General features: G+C 31.3%; 1 protein-coding gene across 1 annotated transcript; it reads right to left on the bottom strand.

Annotated features, from left to right (window-relative positions):
• Positions 1-2,181: 2,181 nt before the first annotated feature.
• On the bottom strand, positions 2,182-4,056 carry LOC146957400 (transcription factor MYB61-like). Its single transcript, XM_085736379.1, has 3 exons — positions 3,664-4,056; positions 3,434-3,563; positions 2,182-3,307 (listed from the first exon to the last, which is right to left on the bottom strand). Exons 1-3 carry the CDS (start codon positions 3,794-3,796, stop codon positions 2,464-2,466), a joined length of 1,107 nt encoding a protein of 368 aa, XP_085592505.1. The 5' UTR covers positions 3,797-4,056; the 3' UTR covers positions 2,182-2,463.
• Positions 4,057-26,231: the final 22,175 nt, after the last annotated feature.

Below are 26,231 nucleotides of genomic sequence, written 5' to 3'. Positions count from 1 at the left end.
AACCTTGCATCTAGTCAAAGTGTAAATTCAAAGTCAATATTTTAATTATATAGTTTCTGAGTTTACTAGGTCAAGTTGCATGTAATTTTTTTGTTGATTTTAAAGTAATGATTTACAAAAGTGAAGGTAGTTGACTGCAATGTTTTGTCTCTCCCGGTTATTCCTGTTATGTCTGAGTGAATACCCCATGCCTTCTCTTTATTTATTATGATACAACTTTCTCTTTCAGCATTAGTACGTGTAGATACCCACCCAAGGGACCCGTTAACTAGGGGTGTTCGCGGTGCGGTTTGGTTCGGTTTTGAGCAAAAAAGTCATCCAAACCGCGAGATAAAAAAGGATGCGGTTTGGTTTGGTTCGGTTGATTTTTAAAAAGTCATCCAAACCAAACCAAACCAAACTAATGCGGTTTGGATTGGATCGGTTTGTGCGGTTTATCGCGAGATAAAAAAATATTACATTAACTCTAATATTGCCAACTTGTTACAAAATAAACATAGGACATTTTATTTTGATGGTTATATGATAAAATATTAGGTAAAACTTATATCAAAATAGGTAAAATTAAGAAGAAACATAAGCATGAAACAAATTATTGGGAAGTAAAGGAAACAAATTCATGACTGGAAATGAACTGAAAGATATGGAAAAGAATTAGAATCGAACTTGATGGTGCAACAATGGAAAAATCGAATCAAAAGAGATTATTCTTGAGCTATGTAATTGGGCTAGTACATACTTAAGTAATATTCATTATTGCGGTTTGGTTTGGTTGGGTTCGGTTGCTGAGATGCAAACCGCAAACCGAACCGAACCGTGCGGTTCAGTGCAAAAGTCATCCGAATTCATCCGAACCAAGTGCGGTTTTTTGCGGTTTCGGTTTGGATTGGTTTGGTTTGCGGTTTTTCTATTGGGTTGGTTCGGTTTTGAACACCCCTACCGTTAACTGATGCAACGTTTAAGGCTTTTAGAGGTATAGGACCACGTTGTACGAGCATTCATACAGAACCCTTTTGTTTTCATTTCAATTGGTACAATGGTACATTATGTGTCACTTCCCAATACATTACAATTACATATTTCTATCTTCTTTTGAAATATATGATTAACGTTTTTGGAATTCAAAATTTTAGGTGAATTGCATGCTTGAGTATACTTCAACGTTTAAATAGCGCTAACAAAAGTACTACCCACTAACGAGGTTGTTACATTGTAAGTGAGTTGAATCCACCCTCTTGTATGTACCAAACCAATATGTATTAATATAGGATAAAAAATAGCAGTTTAGTACACTAAAGCTTCCGCATACGTATGGTCTAAGAAGGAGTCTCATCAATTAATGTATTGTAAATTATGATGAAGGGATGATGCGCTGTCTAAGGAAGTCAAATCCTTATGGTATATAGCTCGTATATATGGTAAAAAAGTTGTGGAGATATTTGATATGTTGGGGTGTAGATTCAGATCCGCAATATCTATTTTCTTTGTATTTAATGTGTGTGAGTTTTACCATTAGACTCTTAGAAAAATAGATTTATATCACCTAAAGGGACTAATAGAACAATCCTTTTGGTTAATAATAAAATATCTCCTAAAATTGATTGCATTACTGTGTGTCCGTACAACAACTTTAATCAAGGAAATATGTTAATAAGTTATTTTTTGTGGCCTTTATTGAAATGAACTGAATTTCATACCTATATAGTCGGTGGTGTGTTCATAAGTGTTTGTCTAAAGTGTGTTTTTTTTTAGTACAACTGTGAAGGACTATTTCAAACAAACAAGAAAATCAAAGGAAGGAAAATGATGTATATATTTGTATACATACATTCTTGACTTTCAATCACTATGAAGGAAGGTTGAGCTCATGCTCATGTTTTTCAAAAAAGTGAAACCAATCTCTATCTTTTACAAGACAATGACAGACACTAATTTAAGAAATATGGTCCCTGCTGCACCTTTGATATTGTGACAGAAACTCAATGGATTCTAAATTTTGAAAAGGACCTACTCACACACACGCTCCATAAACTTAATGCCAACTCTTCAACTATGGTACACTTTAACCTTATTATATACATTGAATTAAACCCTTATTATAAAAAATGCATTCAACTATATATATACACAAAACTCACTTGATAATACATATACATAAACATAATAATAACTGAAGAAGAATTTTCAAGCCTAATTGGGTACAAACCTTATTCAGAAGTATTGCCTCTATACTTGAGGGAAAAAATGATTTGGAATAAGATAGAATAGAATCAATCATAATTATTATACTGTTACATAATGCTGAAAAGTAATATTTTTTTTGGTATCAGACACATATACAATATGGAAGATTTATCAAAAGGGAAATTTACAGCACACACCTGTGGTCAGAAACATAAGAAACTTCTGACCTATATAGTTCATATAGGAAATTTATCCATCACCATCTTTGTCTCTTTCAGACTACATAGTTTGTCCAAAAGCCACTGAAAATCTCTGCAGATCCTTGCTATATATATCAGAAAGTTGAAAATTTTGTTGTTGCTGCTGCTGCTGCCAACTAGTACATGATTCATCTGTTATGAAACCTGTTTCTGGTTTAGCCTCAGTGTACATTGATGGGGAAGGTTGATTCTGCATAAGAAATGGTGTGTTAAGATACTCAGACCATTTCATTTCTTCTTGTAACGGTAAAGCGCCGTTGTTTGTGTTGTTAATGTTGTTGTAGTTACTTGCTTCCCAGTTATGAACTCCGTCCGAGGAAACCGAAACAGTTGGCTTAACATGTGTTGAAGTTGAGAAAATTGAGGGTGATACAGAATGGAGCATATTGGAAGTTATAACAGAATTTGTATCTGACATAATTTGTGAAGAAGTTGAAGTTGGTGTGAAACAAATAGATGCATTTGGATTTTCAGAAATCCCTATGTTTGATCCATAGTTCAAGTTCTGGAAAGAAAAATAACTTGAACTGCTACCAAACCTGGTATCTAGGAATAATTCATGGCTGCTGCTGCTACTATTGTTGATCTTTGAGGTAGTAGAAACTTCTAGAGGGTATCCTTCTATAGAAGCTTTTGTAGGTTCAATCATCAAACTCATAACTTCATTGGATGAAACTGAAGCTTTTTGATTGGTTTTGTTGGATGTGAGTGATTTTTCATTGTCATTTTCAACCTCAGAGAGTGGTTTGTGAGTGTTTGGATCAATGCCACTTTGTCTCAATCTTTTCTTGAGACATGAATTCCATAGATTTTTAATCTCATTGTCTGTTCTTCCTGGTAATTGTGCTGCAATCTGAGACCATCTGATATAAAGCAACAACAATTAATTCCATCACATAATTAAACCAAAACTATAGTATAAAAAAATAAATAAAAAAAAGAACTTATGAAAAATAGTTATTATAGTTTCTCAAATGAATTACAATTACCTGTTACCAAGTACTGCATGAAGTTCAATGATCAAATTCTCTTCTTGTTGTGAGAATGCTCCTCTTTTCAAATCAGGCCTCAAGTAATTTATCCATCTTAACCTGCAACTCTTCCCACACCTTTGCAAACCTGTAAAAGATTAAATTTATATATCAGATGAAAATGTATGAATGAAGCATTGAAAGAACAATATATACAATATTAATATATAATATATGTATGTTTGTACCTGCTAGTTTGGGGACAGAACTCCAACATCCATGACCATGTTTGGTAATGTAATTCAGAAGTTTCTCATCTTCCTCTGGAGACCAAAGTCCTTTCCTTAACTTCTGCTTGTAGCAGCAAGAATGTCTTCCCATGTGTATGTTAATTAAAAGCTTATCTTCAACTTACAAACTTTGCTTTGGAAGAAAGTCTTTTTTAAAGATGTTAAAAGTTTTTTCTGTCCAAAGAAACCTACGTGGAAACTAGGGAGGAACGTTTGGTGGGGTGAGGAGAAGAAAGTGTTAAGAGAGACCCTTAGACAAGCAAGTTGAAAAAAATAAAATGGCAGCTTGATAGGGAATTGAATAAATAGGAAGAGACTTAGAGGAGAGAAAGTTGTACTCAACAGGTTATTGGACAAGTACCATTTAATAAAGATATATGTATGTCACATTTTTTTTATTAATAAAAGTTTACGCAACTTCGGTCCATACATAGTATTCATTAAGGCCACATAAATCTTCAATCCTGAGAGACTGCTAACAAATGTACTTACATATATATAACTAACGAAATCCTTACATCGACAACGGTATTCGAATTCATATCCTTATAAGTTCAGACTAACCTACTTAAAATATATACATATATATGACTTTACTCCCTTCTTCACGGGACAAACAATCCACATAATCAAATGGGATCCACCAATCATTATCGGACGGTCCAAATGTAACTGTTGCTACATCATATCCAATGGTTGCATATAGGAGAGTAGTGCAAGTACATCACAATGTTATTTAGCTAGTTTGACTTTTTTCGTTGTAATGTAATTGTAACTAATATATTATACATTATATTGTAGTTATTAGTTTATGAGTAGTGATGATCATTATTATATACCAAATTTTGCTAAACAAATGCTACAAAGCTAGCTAGGAAAGTTCTCACTTTAAACCGACCTTGGTTGTTATGTGCCATGCTGCTTAGACTAGAGATTCTTATATTGTGTGTTTGAAAGTTATAAAATGTGACGAAATGTCCCCATTCTCGCATGATATAATAGAAAAATAATGCTATATATGGAATTTGAAGGGGTAGCTTTGCTAGTCTAAACCTAGTGTAAGTAAAGTAATATGAATTAATATAAATTAACTAAAAGATATTAGAAAGGAAAAATTCTCTTGTGGACAAGTACATCCTGAGAGTAGCAAGGTATGTAAAATATAGTATAGTGCATTAAATTGATGATAACAGAAACCTTAATTCTCTAGGTTCTTTTGTTCCCTTTGGTGATAAGGCTCAAAATTTTGCAAACTCTATCACCCTTTCCTTTTCTTGAATAAGTTTCTATTTGTTTTTGGCTTTTATGAGATGATTGATTTTTTTTCAATATCATCATTTGAGAATAAATAAAGCAAAATTGCTTTTGACATATGAGAAGGTTAAGGTCATATATTTCTTCCCTTAGAAATTGCTGAAAGTTCAACTAACTATCTCAATGGTTCATTTTTTTTTGCAATATGAAAATTACTTATCTTTTGAATTAAATATAGTTTTGTTCAATGTCAATTTTCTGACTTCATACGACTTCTGTGTGGTTGTGTGGAAATATACTAATGAAATTGTAGTTTTATTTAGGTAGGGTACTAAAACCAAAGTTAATAATAGAAATAAACAACTGTACTTCCATATACAAATGAGACAGTCAACAATAATGTATTTGTCCTTTGTTTATTTCTTGTAGCCTGCATTTCTGCCTCTCAAATGTATACGTAAACACTAACAGGACAATTTTGGATGATTGAATACTACAAAATAAAAATGGCAGCCATGATCACAGCCTCACACGGTTAATGAATCTCCACCACTGAATGAAGATCAAACGATTTAGTACATGTTTGGATTGATGTTCGGATCCTATGTGGACTACGAATGTTTTATGGCACACCATAAAACACCTATAGGAGATCCACACACATTTGAATTAACGCAAGGTTGCCAGAAGGACGGCGAGCTACCATAACTTTGACATATATAGACTTTGGAGGTTCACAAAATCACGATGTCAACGTGTTTTTGCCGAACTCATCTTAAACTTAAACATACACAGAAACACTTGGACTGATATTTTAATTTTACCAAATTAACTTTCAAATATATATTATACTATGAGGTACTAGATATTGGGAATGAATTTCCTCACGTGGAAATCTCTCCAGTTTTATGCAGTGACACAATTTTTACTATTAATTGTCTTCTCTCTCTTATTTTGAACATTTAAAATTTTCACAAGTATTAATTTTTAATGGACATGATTTCACTGGACTCTCATATGACTGGAGAGAATCCAAACCCATAGATATTCATCAGTTGAATTCCATTGCTATGCAAGTGACTACAAAGTATTCAAATCCAAAATAGAGGGAAGAAAGATATGCTATATCTTACTCCCTCCGTCCCGGAATAATTGACCCATTTTCTAAAAAAAAGTGTTCCAAAATAACTGACCCATTTCAATTTTCAATACAACTTTCATCATTCCCAATACAATATAACACTAAATAATATTACTTTTATCATTCCCAATACAATATATTCCACTTTCCCCTTCATTTATACACTTTTCTTAATCTGTATGAAAAACCAAAGTAGGTCAATTATACCGGGACGGAGGGAATATCAAAAGTGAATGTTGTGTTTGTCACTTCAAAAACACAATAGAATGGCAGACCAAAGTGGCAATCATACATCTAGCTAGGTTGTAGCTGTTGCATAGACATACAATAAAAAAATTACCATTGTCTGTCAAAGTTAAAATGTGCTGTCTTTGGAAAGAAAATAGTTACATGGTTTTGATCTTGAAAAGCCAAATTGTTATCGGGAAAAATCGAATCTGAAAACTTGAGAGGAGCTCACTCTAAAATTTCAAGCCAGCATCACCATTCCAACCCAAATGAGATATAAGCTAACACATAGTTAAAAATATTTTAATATAAAGTAACAAAATTTGTTAATAGTTACGTGTAAACAATCTCAAAATGACAATTTAAAAGAAACAAAGTCATTAATTTAATGAGATAATGTCACATTTATGTGACCACCCTGTTAGCTAGCTACGGTATTATCGTCATGAATGGAGGACTCCCCAAAATGTAAAAGGGGAGAGGGGCAGTAATGATTACATATGCATAAACTACAATTCTTTGAACTTGGGTCTTCTTCACTCTCTTTAGTTGAATGGCCACTTGAATCCAAAGACTAACAGAAAAAGAAAACCAGATAGTTAAATCACTATATCAGGAACGGGCTAGTAATTAGCATGCATGTTTGGGGAAGGTAAGGCCATTCAATTGAAAAATAATAAACTCTTATGCTAGTTGATCATTTAAATAGGTACTCCATTCACAAAAAGTAACACAAAACATGCCTACCTATTTAGAATGAATAAATTGTTATCAAATATTTAAGGGTTAAATATGTTTTTGTCCCTATAAATATATTAACTTTTTGTTTTAGTCTCTCTAAATTCTCCTTCAACTTTTAGTCCCTATAAAATTTTCAATCACTACTTTTGATCCCTATTTTTAAGTCTATTTTTGTATTTTTTTTTTTTAAGGAAAGAAATCGTGCATAAATGTGTAGAATATTGTAAAAATTACTCTAAAAAAAATTAGAATTTTTAACAAAACATAAATTAAATATGAATTTTTAATCGCAAAAAATATAAACTTCATATTTAATTCATGTTTTGTTAAAACATTCTAATTTTTTTTGGAAGAGATTATTATAATATTATAAATTTTTCTGCAAAATTTATTCCAAAATATGAATTCTACGTATGAGTTTACTTTAAAGGAAGGACCATGAAAAACTTTTGAAGGACTAAGTTGAAGAAATTTTTTAGAGAGACTAAAACGAAAAGTTAACATATTTATACCGTAAAATTTCAGTTTCAATATTTATGGAAAATTGAAAAATTACACGAGAATAGAATAAAAAAAAAAACAAGCTTATGTCGTTAATCCTTCTAAACGATACAATCAAGACAGATACTACCCACACCCCAAATAATCCAAGTTACACCCCAAAGTTACTAATATACCCTTTATTCATGTTCACTGCACATTAATTATGTATACGTAAATTCAGTTTACATAGTGTATGTAAACTCAGTTTACGTAGTGTATGTAAACTCAGTTTACATGAGTTAAGTAAACTGAGTTTACATACACTGCATACACTAAGTTTACATACACTGTGTAAACTGAATTTACATAAGTAAGTTAAGACTGAGTTTTAGTTCATGTAAACTGAGTTTACATACACCACGTAAACTGAGTTTACGTAGTTTATGTAAACTGAGTTTACATACACCAAGTAAACTGAGTTTAGGTGTATGCTATTCCTTTTTAGAATATGTACGTAAACTAAATTCACGTGAGACCTATATGTAAACTTAAATTACGTTACCTTTCTACGTAAACTTAAATCAAACAAATCGATGTAGATAGACAAACGTGAAATTAACAACAACTATAAACATCCATAAATCATAGAGCAAACGATAAATAGAAACTCAAAAAAATTTATGAAATTCACTTACTTGTATTAATCGAGTACGTATCAATGGAAGAGATGTTGATTCAATTGACGATTTTAGTAGGTATTGATTGCATATCCATGGTGGTTTGTGGGTGAAAAAGGGGTGATGATTCAGAATGATAGTAAAAGAAAGGTTTTTAGAAATTTAGAAGAAGAGGGTAATTTTGGTATTATTGTAAAAAATTTAATAAATTTGGGTGTAACTATGATTATATGGGGTGAAACTAGAATGAGTCTACAATCAATCCATTTAAAAACAACATGCATAGATCTAAAAAAACACATCATTCGATACACAACCCTTTGAATTTCGTGAAAGATAAAATGTAGTATAATATTACTATTATGGTATATAAAAAAATTGTTTGTTTGTGGGAGAAGGTGTGTTTTCTTTTTACCCATTTTAAACTAAATAATCAATGAACTGATGTGGGATTTCGTAGCTAGAGTATTCACCAATACTCAATATAATGTATTTATCCTCTCACAATTAACAAACATTATCCTAATAATTTCTTAAAAATTTATCTGAAAATAAAAATAAAATATTTGTATAAATGAAGTTACAAAATAAAATTAAACAATATATTGTTCAATTAAACCCGGTCTACCAACATGGTATGATATCAGAGACGAATCCAATTTTTTTAATAGTAGACATAATATTTAGTTAGAATAACTTTTTTATGTGAGGATTATCTGAATATATATATCGATCTTTTGATTAAAATAGATGGTTGAGATTAAAAGTCATCTTTTAAACAATACATGTTCCTTTCTTCTTTCATCTATCGGCTACCCGTCGATGACACAGTAGCTCTAGCTCTGACAATTTTTTGATTGACGAAGAAGCAATTTCGAAATGGTGGTTGTAACTTAGATTGATTGCTCTGAGATTGCAAAAGCTGATAAATCCCTGTTGTAATCTCGTTGTAGTTGTCTTCGTTAAAAGTCTAAAACTCTCTCTAGCACTCACTCTTTTATGTCTCACCACTTTGTGTAGGTTCAATTTTCAAAGTGTAGACCCACAATAATTTAAACCAATAAAAGAGTGAGTATTAGTGAAAATGTTCAAAACAGAGTGTTGCTAGCAATACTCATGACACAAAATATATATATATATATATATATATATATATATATATATATATATATATGTTTAATTAATTTTCTTTCGCAATTACGATAATAAGGGGAAAAGATGGTTAACTTCAAGTTTTAAATCAAGCTTACTTCAATCAAATTATAAAAAAAGCTACACCAGTAAAAATAAATTATAAGTTTATGCGAAAATAACGGTTACCAAAAAATATTTTTTAGTCATATAAGTTTATAAGCTAGATTATTATGATACTCAAATAGACCAATATTTTAGAACGAAAGAAGTATATATATACAATACTCAATTTTTTTTGAAACTATAGTGTAGGCATTTGCCCCCACTAGGCACAATATATACATTCGTTTGTATGACATAAATGTTAGATATTTGAGTCTGTTAAATGAATTTCAGTTATATCCAATAATAAATCCACATGAAAATTCGTGGAACCTAGTTTACTAAAGATGTTAAACCCAGTCTTAATCTTTTTCATCATCAAAGATTTCACACTCTTAAATATCATTAACGAAAAAAGTCAGTATCATCCTCGTCAATAAAACTTAGTTCAACTGACAATATGTTAATATCATTAGATTAAGCACATTCACTTAAGTTATAACTCTAAATCTCATATTTGTGTGAGTTTCCCGTGGTATATGACATTTCGTCTATACACAAACAATATTATCTTATGCGAAAGCCTGTCTTGGCTCTGACATTGTGATGCTTCCATGGCTTTAGTCATGTCCTAATGCAACCATCCAATTGTATACATTGTACTTTAAATTATAAATAAAAAATTTATGAGATGCTTTAAATATCCGCACCTCATCATAAGCTTGCAGACTTATCTTATAGTATTTCATATTTTCATATGAGCTGTTAAGCCAAGTCAAACTCCAAAAATTGTAAAATGTTGATATTTTTCCATTACTCTACGTTAATAATATGGTCGGCTTCGTTGTCTTTTGTATATTTGCTACAATATAATATAACCAAAATCAATTGGGTCGTATAAATAATTAGTGTGATTAAAAAAACTTGGTAAGCTACGTCTTCGTCGTCTTTTTTTGCTTTTTATTTTGATTCCTTGCAATCAAAATTGATGTCTCATTTTATGGGAATCAATCAATATTCTCTGACAGCAAATGATTGGGAACATATATACGAAACAGCTAGCTATAATGTAACCAAATCTAAAATTGGACTTCATCATATATGATCAAAGTTTGGTGTGTAGAGATAATTAATTGAAGGACATCAGATTAATTAACCACGTTTAAAGACTAATGACTAGCTTCAAGGTAAAATCCTTGAACATAATTCTCTAGTTGGGTCTTTGCTTTGCACCCTTTGAGATCCAATCCAATTGTGTTGGAGTAATATATTTTTAGCCACTATTCTATTCACTAAAAAAGGAAAATATTTCTAGATATGAGTATGACATATGTATTTTTTTGGTAACAACTATATGAGTATGACATATGAAAAAGTAGCAATTTGATTCTTGTTGTTGGAATAATTAGAACCACTCATGTTTGGAAGTACCCGTATAAAAAGGGTACAAACTAAATCTTTAAGTATCTCCATGGTACAAATTAACTTTGTGTTCTTATCTCAATATAAAGTAGGACAATTATTATTTTTTTGCTTTCTTGATAAACACTTACAAATTCAAAGTTTGATTGTGTAAATTTTTTTTTTTTTTTATAAATTACCCAACAAGAGATATGATAATTAATTTTATTTTTATTGATTATGTAAAATTAATTTGATTAGTACTTGTACACTTTGCTTTTGAAAAATTTGAAATTGTATAGAAATTTTAGTAAATTGAGCCACCGGTCCCTCAATTTTTTCTGCACGAAAGAGAACCTGCATATGAAAAGAATTGTCTGGCATTATTGTCAATGTGAATATGTTCTATTAATCAATCTTGGTAGGCCATGTCTATAATCAAACTTTTTATTTAGGTCCAATGCATTGTGCCACAAATGAGGAAGATTAAAGAAGTGTTTAAACACCCTTAATTGTATTCAACTTTATTCTTTTTGTTAATTTGCTTTAAATTAGTCTAGAAAATCATTGATTAGTAATGTTGAAATGAAACATCAATATTAATCTTGTCTTATCAAGGAGCCCTCTCTCCCTTAAACAACACGGTCCTAGCAATTATAGTATTCACAAACGCCCTCCGCATTTGACATATTGAAAAGACACTTGGCCTTGGTCCAAACTTTATTCCAAATATTATTATTTTTTCCAAATTCAAGCTGAAAAAACATAGCCATAATACTGAAGAATATACAAAATTTAGGGTTTTTGAACTGTTTCATTGCAATCTAAGAACTCAATTTTCATGTACTAATTTAGGGTTTTTGAACTGTTTCATTGCAATCTAAGAACTCAATTTTCATGTACTAATAATGTTCAAGTACACGAAAATGTTTCACGTTGCTTGAAAAGAAAAATGGTTAATGGTAGTTTATAAACCTCTACAGTTCTCAAAGCGGACAATACCTTAGAAAAACGGTAACAAAAAAACCAGATAAAAATATAAAACATAGACAGGTCGGAACAAATTGGTGATAACACTAACACACATATATAGCTTAAATAGTTAACATGATAAGATTATTATAACCTTGCAGTTCTTTTTTTTTTAGGCAAAATAGAAAACATATTAAATAAAAAGAAAGAGATACACAAATTGGGGGACATTACACCTGACCTAAGAATAATCAAATGAGGAATACATCGTAAAAAAATCAGTCCAAGTGGATTAACTCTAATCTATCATAACAAATATTCACTAATCACAGACGCAACCCAGCAAACCCGCGTACAAGCGCGAAACTATGTTACAAAAAAAGTATGAAAAGTGAACATTTACATAGAACTGTTAGAGTGTAAACATGATGAATGGATTGACCGTCAATACGGTAACCTTACGGTTCTAAAAATTTTATTCTTTATATTATTGACTACATATAAGCTGAGGTATAATTTGGTTCTTGGTGGAAACTCTAGGCATATATTCTGGGGTTTTGTTAGAAGCCACCCATGAAGGTGTCTTTTAGCAATCCACACCTCAAGGTGTGATTTTCACCTTTTAGTTATAACTTTGCTAAAAGACACCTTCATAAAAATTAGTTGGTGTCTTTTAGCAAATGTTCATAGAATAACTTGCTAAAAGACACTTTCATAAAAGGTGTCTTCTAGCAAAACCCTATATTCTGTCGGCCTATCTTATCACGTTGAAAGCTTTGATATCAATAAGTACTACTAACAACGATTGGATCCAAGTAAAGCAAACGAATCATTTTAAAAGCTTAATGACTTTATACATGTATTTTTCTTGTGAAGTGAAATTCATGAAGAGAAAGATTTAGAAAATCATAATGAGCATTGAACGAGAGGGAGACATAATCCATATGCCCTTGAAAAATGAAGATGCTTCTGCATTATCCTTAAAACCATCTTTTCATAATCTAATTTTACAACGGACAACTAATTGACAAGAAAGAGCAATCGTTATATCTCATTATTTCATGACATTACTTTAGGTATTTCCAATAGTAAAAAATTTGCACCTGTTTGATTAAAATATAAGCTGCATGATGCAGTAGAAATAGTTGCAGCTTGATAATACTAAGATTTTGACTGAGAGTTTGGAGGGGAGGGGAAATGAAGATTTTGAGGGTTGAGAAATATAGGGAAAAATAAAAAAATCTTTCACATTTTTTGAAAGAGTAGTTTTTTAGATGATGATAAATTAATGTTTATGATCACTATATTTTTAATTTTAAGAATATTATAACAAAATCAATTAAATTTGAAGAATTCATATAAACCCTCAAAAACTCTCATTCAATACAATTTTTTAGTTCCCCATATGATGAGAGTTTTGTATTATGAAGAAAAATTAACCCTACAAAACCCTCCCCTTCTATTGTCATATATTTCTTTCACTTACTCATTCCTTTTTTTCAAACTTCTTCCCTCCCTTCCTTTCCAAACTCACAAACAAAGCCCATCTAATAGTATTTTATTGACCAATCTTCATCTTGATCATATGGATTTCGTTCTTGGTTTTAAAAAGGTTGTTGACTATTTTGACATCACTGAATTTAGCTGCATTATGAATGTTTGTAAATAGTTGTTTCAATCTATCTTTCAAAACTCTTATGTTGAGTTTAGCTGGAGGGGTAGCTCACGCTTTAGCAAAGAAAATCATATTTTATGTTAACTCTCACCTATTTACTGATGTACTGTCATGCATCAGTACAATAATTTCTAATGAAAATTGAAATGCATTAGGTTAAAAAATTACTAATAGTATTTTTTTGTCCGATTGTAAAGAATAACAATAACAATGTTATTTAAGTATTTCTTACTATCAATGTATTTTCAACATAGCAAGCAGAGGAGACATTGATTAATTCAATATCAATCTTTTGAATAAATTTGGGATTTCAACCATTTATGTGCTTCCCATTCAGGATTAAAAATAGAACACCTTATTTAGCCAACAAATATATATTAGGAAGTTCATGTGAGTCTGAGGAGAGTATGTATGAGTTATATTCAATTCAAGTAGTACACAAATGATGGGGAAGAATTTGTGGCAGGCCAGCTTCCACATTCATTCTGTTGGATACTATATATGGGTCACAAAAATTTCAAATCTGAGAAGACTTATGTTATCCTGATAAATTGGCCCATTAAAGCTTGTTGGAGACACAAGCACATGCATATTTCATAAGTTTTTTTTTTTTTTTTAAGGAAAGTTTTTGTTAACAACATCTTAATTATTTTTTGTCTATATAAACATCTTAATTAATATTGGGTCATGCTAACCAGTGCTCCCGGACACTGGTTAAAGAAGGCAAAAGAGGAAATTCTAGGCCAAAAAGAAAAGTTTTTAAGCTTTTAATGCATTGTATACACAATTTTTAATGCAAAATATTACTATATTTGATGCCATAACTCCGGGGTACCGGTTAACATTTCTCATTAATATTTGGTCTTGTCAAGCAATAAGCGATGATGACATAAACAGGTGAGCAGAGTCTCTTTCATGACATAATTACGTTAATTACTGGAAGATTAACCCCTCATAATAGTCATTAATATTAAGTAACTTACTATTCAGTTAGTTACTTTGTTATTAAGAAGACCCAATAGACACAAGAAAATTAACTTGAATAGCAAGGCAAAATTATAATAATTTTTAATAATTAATATCCATAAGCCCACCACAAAAAAGTGTTAACCCCATCAATCAATTAGTACTTATCAAAACCATTGTCTAGTTGAAATGTTCCCTTGTACCCCATTGTTGAATAATTACATTTTCACTTTTGCAATTTGGCTAAGTAGTCAACTTTGTTGATAAATTTACATCATTACTTGATTGTGAATTTTGGTAGACTTATTCATGAACTAATTGAGATTCTAATAAGGAGTTATGTCTTCTCAATCAATTTCATTTCAGATGTTTTGTTAAAAAAATAGCTAGTCTAGGCCAATCCATTATTTTTGTGTCCCTAAACAAGTCTGTTTTGTTGTCCGAATAATTTCATTATCTTTTTGTTCACAGTGCTTTGCTTTAAAATTGGGTTGCATTGGAGACTCATCGTTGTCGCATGATTAAGGGTCAAGATAAAATGTTTTTTAAGAACGCAATAAAAGTAAAAAAATTATATCGAAAAGAATAAATTTTTAACAACATTTAAGGAATGCACTATTGTTAAGACAATATTTTGTTTACTTTTTTTTTTGACAAACAATATTTTGTTTACTTAAATTCAATTTTAAAGTAGTGAATTAATTACCAAATGGAAACAATTAGTTTATATCTTAAATGCTAAAATATGCATTTGCTCTCTATAAATATAACAAGTTTGAATTTTGGTCCCTGTATTTTTTTTTATTTTTTAAAATATACCCTTCAAAGTGTTTTGTTTCTTCAAGAAGTTATGTTGGTGAATTTCTTGCTGATTTGGCCGATTTGAGCCTAGCACGTGTTGATCGTGTCGACTATGTAAATGGTATATGTGGCATTTGTGACTAATTTAAACAATTTAAAAATAAACACAAGTTGTACTAAAACATTATTTGTGTTTATTTAATTTTGATTTAAATATTTTCATGAGATTAAAAATAAAAAGTGGGAAATTAGGGTTATCGGAGGCACCATTTTCATAATCTTATTCCTCTCACCATAGTCACTGCCTCCTCTATTATGAATTTCATAACCCTCCTTCCTTCCTTTAAATTCAAACCTCTCATCCTCCAAACTCTCACCACCTCTCTGCGCAAATCATTCTTAATCCTCGCCGCCAATAACTCCTCGGATCTTGACGACTATGACATGGAAAGGGGATTCAGGGTTTCAATTTGATTTAGTTGAAGAAATAGAGAAAATACTCAAAAATAAAACTGTAATATTAAAAAGGCCGAAGAAATGACCAATAATGGCTAAGATTGACGTCTCTACATGGATTAGTGGTGCGAAAATGACGACGTCATCCACCCCCGTAAAACCTTAACGAGGACCCGCACAATTGTCATGTACGGTTTTGGATGTTAAGAATGTCGAGAAGAAGAAACAGAAGAACATCGTGAGCCACTCAATTCAACTTATCCTCATGCTTGGCGTAGCAATTAAATAAGGGTTGTGTTAACCGGTGCCCCCGAGGCATTGGTTAAGGTATCTAAAAAAGGAAAAATTAAATTGAAAAAAAAATACTTTTTTGACTTTTGAAGCATTGATTACACAATTTTCAATGCAAAAGCTTCTATTTTATCTTCCTTAACCCGTGCCCCGGGGGCACCGGTTAACATTTCCCATTAAATAAAGATAAAAAAAAAAAACTCACACTCTAGTAAGAATTGTAAATGGGGAGCCCCTGATATGGATCCAAAAAATAAGGATCCATTGGTGGACCTATGCAAATGACCTTCTACAACCTGTTACTCTCACCTAAGTTAATAATTTAATTTTATTAGAATGTCCTCATATATATCGTGACTTTTACGGTACAAATTAAATATGAATAGAAACAACAGTGACAAATGATGATGAGGGTCTAAATCTAACTTCAATAGACTTATACAGAAATTCATCAAAAAATAAAATTATGCAAAAAATCTTGGACACATATTTCCTCTATATTCATAATTAAAGGATCAAATCTTATTATAGAAAGAAAAAAGAAAAAAAAAGGATCGAAGCTAAAAAATGAAAAAGTTGTAAAATTACGTTGAGGTTGTTAAGGCTCTTTTGCAAATCTATAAATGTAAAATGTTCATGACCGTTGTTGTTTTTGCACAGTGGCAGCGTCACAATGAGTCGGAAGAATCAGTTTTCGTTGAGAAATTCTTGCATATGGTCTCTTATGTCTTGTTGATATATCTAATATGCTTTCAATGCCAACAAGGAGCTTGGATCTCTTATTTCTCACACAATCATTTCCAGATTACCATATCTAATCAAAGACGAGATTATTTTATATAAAAGAAATGATTTTTTTAGGGAATATAAGAAACGGTTTTTGTTTCCAAATAATTAAAGCAAAAAATGATTTATATATAAAAATGGAAAAGGTAAATCACTGAGAACATATCATAAGATGTTCATATTCCATTAAAAAAAAATGAAGATATGTTGACGCATCAAGAAAGATAGGAAGGGTGCTAAAAAAAATTAAATATGTTTTTAGTTCCTATAAAATTTTCAAATTTCAAGTTTTAGTCTATATACAAAAATTTAGTCCCAAATTTGGAGTTCAAAAATAATTATGGCCACGAACACCTTGACTCATTAACTATAATTTAAAAATAGTTTTACCATCGTTTTTCTTAAAATTCACGCTTATCCAGCCTTACCAAACCAGACTGAAAATAAATGTTGTTGTTTTCTCGTATCCAATGGTAAATCTAGAGAAACGAATGTTTTTTCCGTTTAATAAGTAAACACAGACAAAAGCGTTTTCTAAAAATCACGGGGGTGTAAAAAGAAACTGAAAGAAATTTCCTAATTAGCCAAGCAGAACAAATAAAATAATGACCCAAATCCAAAGGCCATATAACCAAAAAAACAAGGAATGCAAATGAAAAAGATTGTTTCTTTTCACACCCTATAAATTTCTCACGCGCCTTATACAATTCGGATTTTAGAATTCAAACTACATAAAAATCCCATAAAAACTTCGAAAACACAAATATTTCAGATTTTAGAATCCAAATAGGCGCGCGAGAACTTTATATGGTGGGAAAAGTAATGGCCAATGAAAAAACACAAAATTTTGGACTTATTTTGAGCGAATTTGGTTTGATTCAATCAATGATAGATTTTGTTGGGTTTGAATTTGGATCAATAATGAAGTGTCACCAAATTAGAATAATAACGAAAGAAGTTCGAGAATTATATTTTTTGGTGGAACAATTATTAATCAGACAATACTTACGTCATTGCTAAACTCCAAATTACCAAAGACCTTTCTCCTTTAAAACCAGAAAGTTAAAAAAAAATAAAGAAAGGAGGATTCAAAGTGCTTTCATATAAATGCATCCAAATTTGAAACCAGAGGTTTAACAAAATTTCTCTACACGCCTCCACAACATTTCATTTATATCTATCTATCTCTCTTGCCATTTTCCTTCTTCCATTCATCTGCATATTTTCTATCATCTTTGCTCTCCTTTCACTCTTTTTTATTTATTGTATAGAGACACATGCATGAGAGGATCAAACTCTGAATTCTTATGTGGGTTGTGAGAATATGGTACCATTGGGATAAATTGTACATTTTTAGGACGTATATTCATTTGTTGATTTTATTTCAAGACATGTCAAATTTAATTAACTTTTTTTAATAAAAAAAACTCTAGTTTTACATCCTATACATTCTTTTAAATTTTATAAATTTTTTACCGTTTAAATAATCTCAAATCTATCATTATGTCCCAAATGCTTAACTAAAGAGAATATATTTTGTTGTATTTTAAGTGAAAAATTTATCAATAATTTTTTGGTTAAAATAAATAGCAACATCAAAAAGCTGGCTAACACATGAGAAAAGAGATATCTAAAGTATAAGTAGAGGATAAATCAAGAGGGGTTATATAATCACTAATCTCTCAAAATTTCTAGCATCAAAATAGGTACACCTCAAATAAACAGTCAAATTACCAATACAAAACTTCATATAATTTGGGACGGAGGAGGTATCATTTATATTAAGAGAAACCAATCTAGGAGGTGGTGCTTGTGAGGACACACTCCTAATCAAATCTTGGATGTAAATTGAATCAATGTTTTCAAAAGCCGTCGTAACATGGCGACAATTTGAGGTAAGACATCCAACCCATAATGCTTCGAGCCGTCAAACAAACAAATATTTTATTTAATAATATAACCATTAATCATATTACCTTTAGTTTTCAAAATAAATTAATGATTAAAATCATTCAAAATATTATTAGTGAACAAAATATCCCACTCAGTCCATAAAAAAAAGCTTAATCAAATAAAAAAAAAATGCAGACATTGTGCTTGGTTGGCTTTCTCCATGGAAGCTCTTGTGTTTGGAAGAAAATGGAAAAAGTTTCATTATTTGAAGAAAGGAATATGGGAGATGCGGTGTAAGGGTCTAGTGGCAAACACAAAAATGCAATAACAGCAAAGAGTAAGATCATAGAGTCAAAGGAGTCAAATACCAAACTTGTCTACTTTAAATGAGTAATTTGTTCCTTTTCTTTGTAGACTCTAGGAGACTCGTTTTTCTTGTGGAAATATTCATCAAGTTTGAGCATTTAATGAATGCATGTGTCCACGATTCTTTACTTGGACAAAGGAAAAACAGTATCCTTCACCATAATAAAGCATGTTGAGTATTGTACTTCATTCATATATTCATATATGAGCTTAAAAGGGATGCTAATAATTTAGTTTTTCAACATGTTTTTTTTATTGCAAGTAAATTTTATTTGAGCCGGGCAAAAAACAAGAAAAATAATTTGTGATAAAATTTAAGTAAATTTAATTCATAAATAAACAATAAATTAATGTATGGTTTATTTTTCCTTCAAAATAAACTATATACATTAAAAATATCAAACAATGTAATTAAAAGGTAGGACCGTGCCTAATTTATGGAATCCTTTCTTATGGGTATTTTGTCATGCATCACTTCATATTATATGGATAAGGATCCTCTCAATTTTGTTTTCCTCTCATGGTTTATCAAGTTCTTATCCTAACCTTTAACCAATTTCTTTTCTTTTCAAATTTCAAAATCCTCTCCTTTTTTTTTTTTTGAGAGAGAAAATCCTCTCCTTTTATAGATTAAGGGTTTAGAACTTGTACATTATTTCCTCAAGTTTTTTTTAACATGAGAGAATACTTATCCATATTATATCGGTTAATTAGTTTTTAAACACACATGAGATGTCTCAACGATGTGTTAATTCTATAGTAATAGTTTGACTTCGTCATCTCAATGGTAAGAGCTAAATTTCATAAGACAGTTGTATTTTTTCGTTGAGATTTATGAAACAGTTGTATATTGATCATTATTCATTAGTGTCACATTTACCAAAAATATCAGCTACAAACACCAACTGATTTATAGTTACGCATATGATTTCATGGTTCTGCCATATGCTATGTATATGTCAAAAAAGAAAGAAACAGTAACCAGAAAAAAGTTTACCCCTTTAGGAAACACTCCTTTTATAGAGGTTCAACAGAACACGGGGTGCCAATCAGAATTGGGTTCAACAAAAGAATGTCTGGCCAATTAATGGGCTACCTAATAATGATCTCTCCTAACAATAGAAATACGGAAATTTCTATTTAGACCCCTTGGATTGCTCACAGGTATTGATGTCCAGTGTCAGGCAAATGAGTAAATTGGTCAAAAGAGTATCATGTGTTCAAAGTGGAACATTGAGAAGTTAAAAAAAAAAATAATGATTTTGGATTTGTTGTGAATTCGTAACATAAAATCACACTGATAAACTTAGGTGTGTAGGGAAAAACGAAGTAGCAATCAAATTAAAGTAGCTTCAAGCATAAACAACAACAAACCTAGATTTAAATGTGAAGTAAAACCACAAGCATAATCAAAGCAACAAAGATAAGAGTCGAGAAAACCAACACATCAATATTTGTTTACCCAGTTCGAACCAATAACAATATGTCCTACATTTGGGGATTTAGCAACTATCCAATCCACTATGAAATGAGTGATAGAAAGAGGTTCATGAAATTAGATCTCAAACTCACTAAGAACAACCTCTAGTTTCTACCAATTTATTTAGTCACTCAACCCACAATGATTCTTAAGAGGAAACAAGAGAAAAAGTCTTTTCTCTTGTTTTCACATTTTATCCAAAAGTAGAGTGCTGATTCCAATATTATTTATTTATTTCAAAATCCCATGCTTCGTTGCATCTGCGAAGGAGTTCATTCAACGTTGCCATTTGATGTCCCTTTGCTTGTGCGGGGAACATTGTTCACGTGCATGAGAAGTTTAGAATCAACAAAAACTTGTTATTATTAATATTCTTATTATTATTTGATTTATTAATTGTGATTAAATTGAGTTGGTCTAGTTGTGTTACTCATGTGTTTCACACACAATTATAAACTTGTTGTATTTTGGAGATGTGCAATGTTGTGAATCTACTGTATTATTAATTTGGTCCCGTAAATTCTTCTCCTGACACATCAACTTAGTTCCGCCACATCAGTAAATCCAATGTGGCACCTCTCCCCATTGTCCCTCCTTCACACCGCAAATCTCTTTCACGTACATAGAGTTTTGCAAAGTCTTTTTTTCCTTCTCCACAGTCATTCCGCTTCCAATCCCTAACTTGACCAACATGGGTGTGTGTCAAATTTTTGTATTTCCTTCCAACTCCTAATTTTCCTCTTCTCAACCCTAATTTGAGGAGGAATCCTAAACCAAAATAGAAGTTTGTCCGACCAAGCCACTTGCGTTCATCCCATCCATCACAACACGCCGCCACCTCCGTATCCGCCTTCGACATATCCCATCGTTCTGCCCATCCCCTCATCACACAATGTAAAGCTTGGCCGTACTCCACTAATAATTTAAAACTAATTGCGCTAGTCTAAGTCTAGTAATTCCTTATTTCAATGATTATGTCACGCTTCATGTTTTATTTCACAGTTTATTGTTTTGCAAGTTTACCATCCTCCGATCATCCGCAACAACAATCATCCCTCAATTAATTTTTTGAAGTTCTATATCAATTATATATATATATATATATATATATATATATATATATATATATATATATATATATATATATATATATATATATATATATATATATATATATAGGGGGCTGTTAACTTGCACCCACCTAAAAACAGTAAGGTGCAAGTTAACAAGCTGCACCTACTAGTTATTTACCAAAACACCCATGTTTTTCTATTATAAACAAATATTATTTATGCTATTTACAAAAATGTCTTTATAATTAAAATAAAGTTTAATAGAGACAAAATGGTGTTTTAGTAAAGTGCAAGTAGGTGCAGCTTGTTAACTTGCACCTTAGTGTTTTCTGTGCGGTTAACTACTGCACCGTAGAAAACCGTTCGAGAATTACACCCTCAAATATGGTACTAAGACCACTCTTTAATACTGAAACCACTTTAATATGGTATTGTTACCACTCTATTATGGTGCTAAGACCACTCAAATATGGTGTTACCACCATTTCTCCTCAAATAAAAATATTGAATAATTTTTATATACCGTTAAGATCATTCTTGATTCCGACGGCACATTGTTTATTCCAAATAGGGACTATGATCTTAAAAGTACTCTTTATTCCGAAGGGACATATATTATCGAAGGGACTATGAACTTAAGACCATTCTTAATTCCGAATGGACATTAAACCGAAAAGATATGGTCTTAAGAACACTCTTAATTCCGAAGGGACAGAAAGGAGTAGAAAAAGGAGAAGGACTTGTCAAACAAGTCGAAGGAGGAGAAGAGATGAAAGACTCGTCAACACAAGTCGAAAAAGGGAGAAGAGAGAAAGAGTTCCCGACAACTCAATGAAACTCTTTGGTGTGTGGAATGTACTGTGTGAGCTCTCTATTTATAGAAAAAATTTACAACTAATAAGTGAGAAACTTTGGGAACAAGTAATACATTACTTTGTCATTAAGTAATTCACATATTAAATCTAGTAAAAAAATATCTCAATTGAGTACCAAAATATATTATATTTAGTACAAAAATATTTTAGCAAAACTTGGGGACTAAGAAAGCACTTTCTAATAATGATTAAATTAATTATTTAATTTACATTTCCAAATAATAAAATATATATCAATATATATTTTTCTCTAGTGCTTATGTACCCCCATTAATTAGAGGTACACCCCCACTATATAAACACTACTAATGTGTGTGTTCCATCCGATGTGGGACTTCCACTTTTTTCAATTCACACAACACTAGTTCTACCCAACATGGAAATTTGTGTTTAGTCGTTTTACTCAATTTCCACACATGTTCCAACAATCCCCCACTTGAATTTAAAAAATGGTTTCATAAATAATGTCAAAAACGTCTCCATAAGATTTGCTAGTAAACAAAGGTGTCGCCTACAACTTGAACCTCTGCATAGGGAGTAAAATTCTGATTAACAAGAGTTGCTTACAGCATTGAACTCTATCTCAGACAGAGAACCCACACACAAACCTTTTCATAAGGTGTATTCTAAAATCCCGTGCGTTTATGGCCTTGCACGTGTATCCCGGTTTAACGAACGCTCTAGGTATTCTGCCCCGAATTCCATAGGAATCGGCCCTTAGTTCCACATTCGTATAGGTGAGTCTATCAAGAGTACTCCTGTAGCTATGTACTCCACTCCAAATAGAGTATAGATCTCATTAAGAGTTTCTATTATCTCATCCTTCTATCGCTGCAGGAATCATGCTTTCTTACTTTTAACATAGCATGTTCTATCACTTATGACTTGTTATTACCCATTGAACATATTTCTTGGGATCTCCAATCATGTAGGTCGGGTTACCATCACTTGTGACCTTTGGGCATTAGTCCCATCCTATTGGATGTGTTTAGGACTTTCTTTCTAGTAATTCCTTTCGTCAAAGGATTAACTAATTCTTTATCAGTACGTACATGATCTACTTTAACCGTTCCTTTTGAGAGTAGCTAGCTCTCTAATCCTTTATGTGTTCATGCCTTAATTATCGTCTCTAACGATTCTCAATTTTTGTAATAGCTGCAGACTATCACAATGAATTAACACTTCTGGAAACGGTTTTATCCACTAAGGGATCTCAATTAGCAAGCATCTTGTCAACTTGCTTCTCCACTAGTTTTCTCTAGTGTTCTCATCTCAGATTCATTCCATAGTGGCTGAGTCAATATCATTTGTTTTAACAAACAACTCCTCTAGTGATGCTCAATGTGCAGTCACTAGTCGCTAAATACTCATCTGAAAGATGTTCTAGTTTATAGCTTGTACTATTTAAGTACAATAGGTTACTCCTAGTCAAGTAATCCTCGAGTCATAGTCTTCTTAATGCACCTCATGACTCTTTCTATAGCATGACAATGCTTCTCATCCGTCTTCTAGTAAACTTGCACAAGAGTTTTACGACATCGGCAATGTCGGGTCTAATACATTACAAGTTTACGGTGAAATAATTACATTTCCTTAAGATCTTCTCAACTTTGTGAGATTTATCAAAAAAGTTCTCTTTTCTGATCTAGTAATCTTGAAACCAAGAATTACTTAAACTTTGTCTAGGTCTTTCTTATCAATGTTGTTGATAAACAATGATTTCACATAATTCATAACATGAATCTTTAAATCAAATATGAGCAAGTCGTCTTTATAGAGACATATGATCGTGCAAATATTCTTTCTCACTTTCATTCACTTTGTACTCATTCGATAGCATTAGAATGCCAATTTTTTCATGCCATTCCTCAGGAGTTTATTTTAGACCATACAAAGAATTATCTAACTTACAGACCATGTTTTCTTGTCCATGAATCGCAAAACTTTCAGGTTGTTTCATATAGATTTCTTCTTCTAGTTCACCATAAAATGAGGCAACTTTCACATCCATTTGGAGTACTATCGAGTTATGAACGGCGGCTAAAGGGATTAGTACTCTTATGGATATGATTTTCGTGACTGGTGAATGAATGTCGAAGAAGTCTATATTTTTCTCTTTGTTTAAAACCTTTGACTACAAGGAGAGCCTTGTATTCATCAACCATACCATCAGGTTTTAGTTCCTTTTTCCAAAATCCAAATACAACCGATTGATTTTGCAACTATGAGACAAGTCAACCAAGTGTCATGTTTTGTTAGACTCTAGAAAATTCATTTCATCGTTTATTGCTTTTGCCATAATTCAGCATCCAATGAGGATATAACTTCTTTAAGGCTTAATGAATCTTCTTCCAATGTATAAACCAAGTTCATACTCTTTAGCAATTTTAGCTTTCTTACCTCCTTGAGGTTCTATAACATCTCGTATGATGTTTTCATAACTATTTCTAATTACATGAATGTGATTAGATATAGTGCCCCCACTAGTTCTTAATTTTTAGAAGGGAATTTATTTTGCCCCCCACTAATGTCGTGCTCCCATTAGAGCCTCCACTAGTGCCCCCACTATTCTTTAATTTACAGGGGTACTTACTTCATAGAAATCTTTTAATTCTATAATCACTTTAACATTTATGTCATAAAACATATATGCTTCGTTATTTATAACATACCTAATGAATACACATTCATAGGCTCTACTAGTGAGTTTATCTCTCTTGGGCTCAAGATCCGAACTTATGTCAGACAATCCCAAGTTCAAAAATAAGACAAGTTAGGTTGTCTTTTCTTCAAAAAAAATTTAATTAAAATTTTTGTTCTTAGACTTGGGTACTCTATAAATTTCAATTTTCGTTAAAGAAATTGAATATATCAAGCATATCAATTTTATTTTTCAAAATTTGCAGTCATCAATAAATATGATAAAATATCATTTTATCATTTTTAGTTTATGTGTCATCAAGTTCACACATATCATAATTTATTATGTTTAGAGATTCATATCCTCTAAATTCTGATTTATATGAACTTTTGGTTCATATTTCTTGACTGCAATAAATAAAATTGTCTAATCATATAACTTTGGAATTAAATGCAAGTTACTCAAATTTAAAATTAAATGCTTGTTCACGTGATAAATTTTGATATGTCAAACATTAAAATCACAACTAATAAAATAGAAAGAGAATTTAATTTTGAACATATCATCAAAGACGTAGTCCTTTTCACAAGAGTGCATGGAATACAAGTCATTAAACATGTTCTTATAGGATCAAAATCCTAACATAATTGAGTGTTCTAGTTTATATATATGTCTACCAAAAATTGGTGCTCAAGCTAATAGTTATAATCAAAACGTAAATATATGTTCAATAATGAAATTTACCAAAAGTAAATTAGTTAGTTTGATGTGCTGAGCAGAAGCAAATTTTGGTAGAGTAGGCACACAATGCTATGTTACACTCAATTTTCAATTAGAACCTTAACGTCCTTGTCATTGCACTGTACAAAAATTTCCAATACTTGACAGTTAATTATATCATGCCGATCAGTTATTTGTTACGCTAAATACTTGTCTTTTGCAAGTGGAAATTTAAGCACGATGCATCAACCAAAGCAACACACGAGGTTCTATTCTTCAACTATTCACAGTCCGATTCTTATTTCGAAATTAAATTTCAAAGTCGTATATGTGAATTTCTTAGTGTTGTTGCTATAACAACAAACACTTC

Source organism: Medicago sativa, chromosome 1 (assembly GCF_051527215.1).
Source record: "Medicago sativa cultivar Bolivia chromosome 1, Bolivia_mono, whole genome shotgun sequence".
NCBI lineage: Eukaryota > Viridiplantae > Streptophyta > Magnoliopsida > Fabales > Fabaceae > Medicago > Medicago sativa.
Note: the sequence above shows the minus strand (reverse complement) of the source record. Positions and strands in the feature narration are given on the sequence as shown.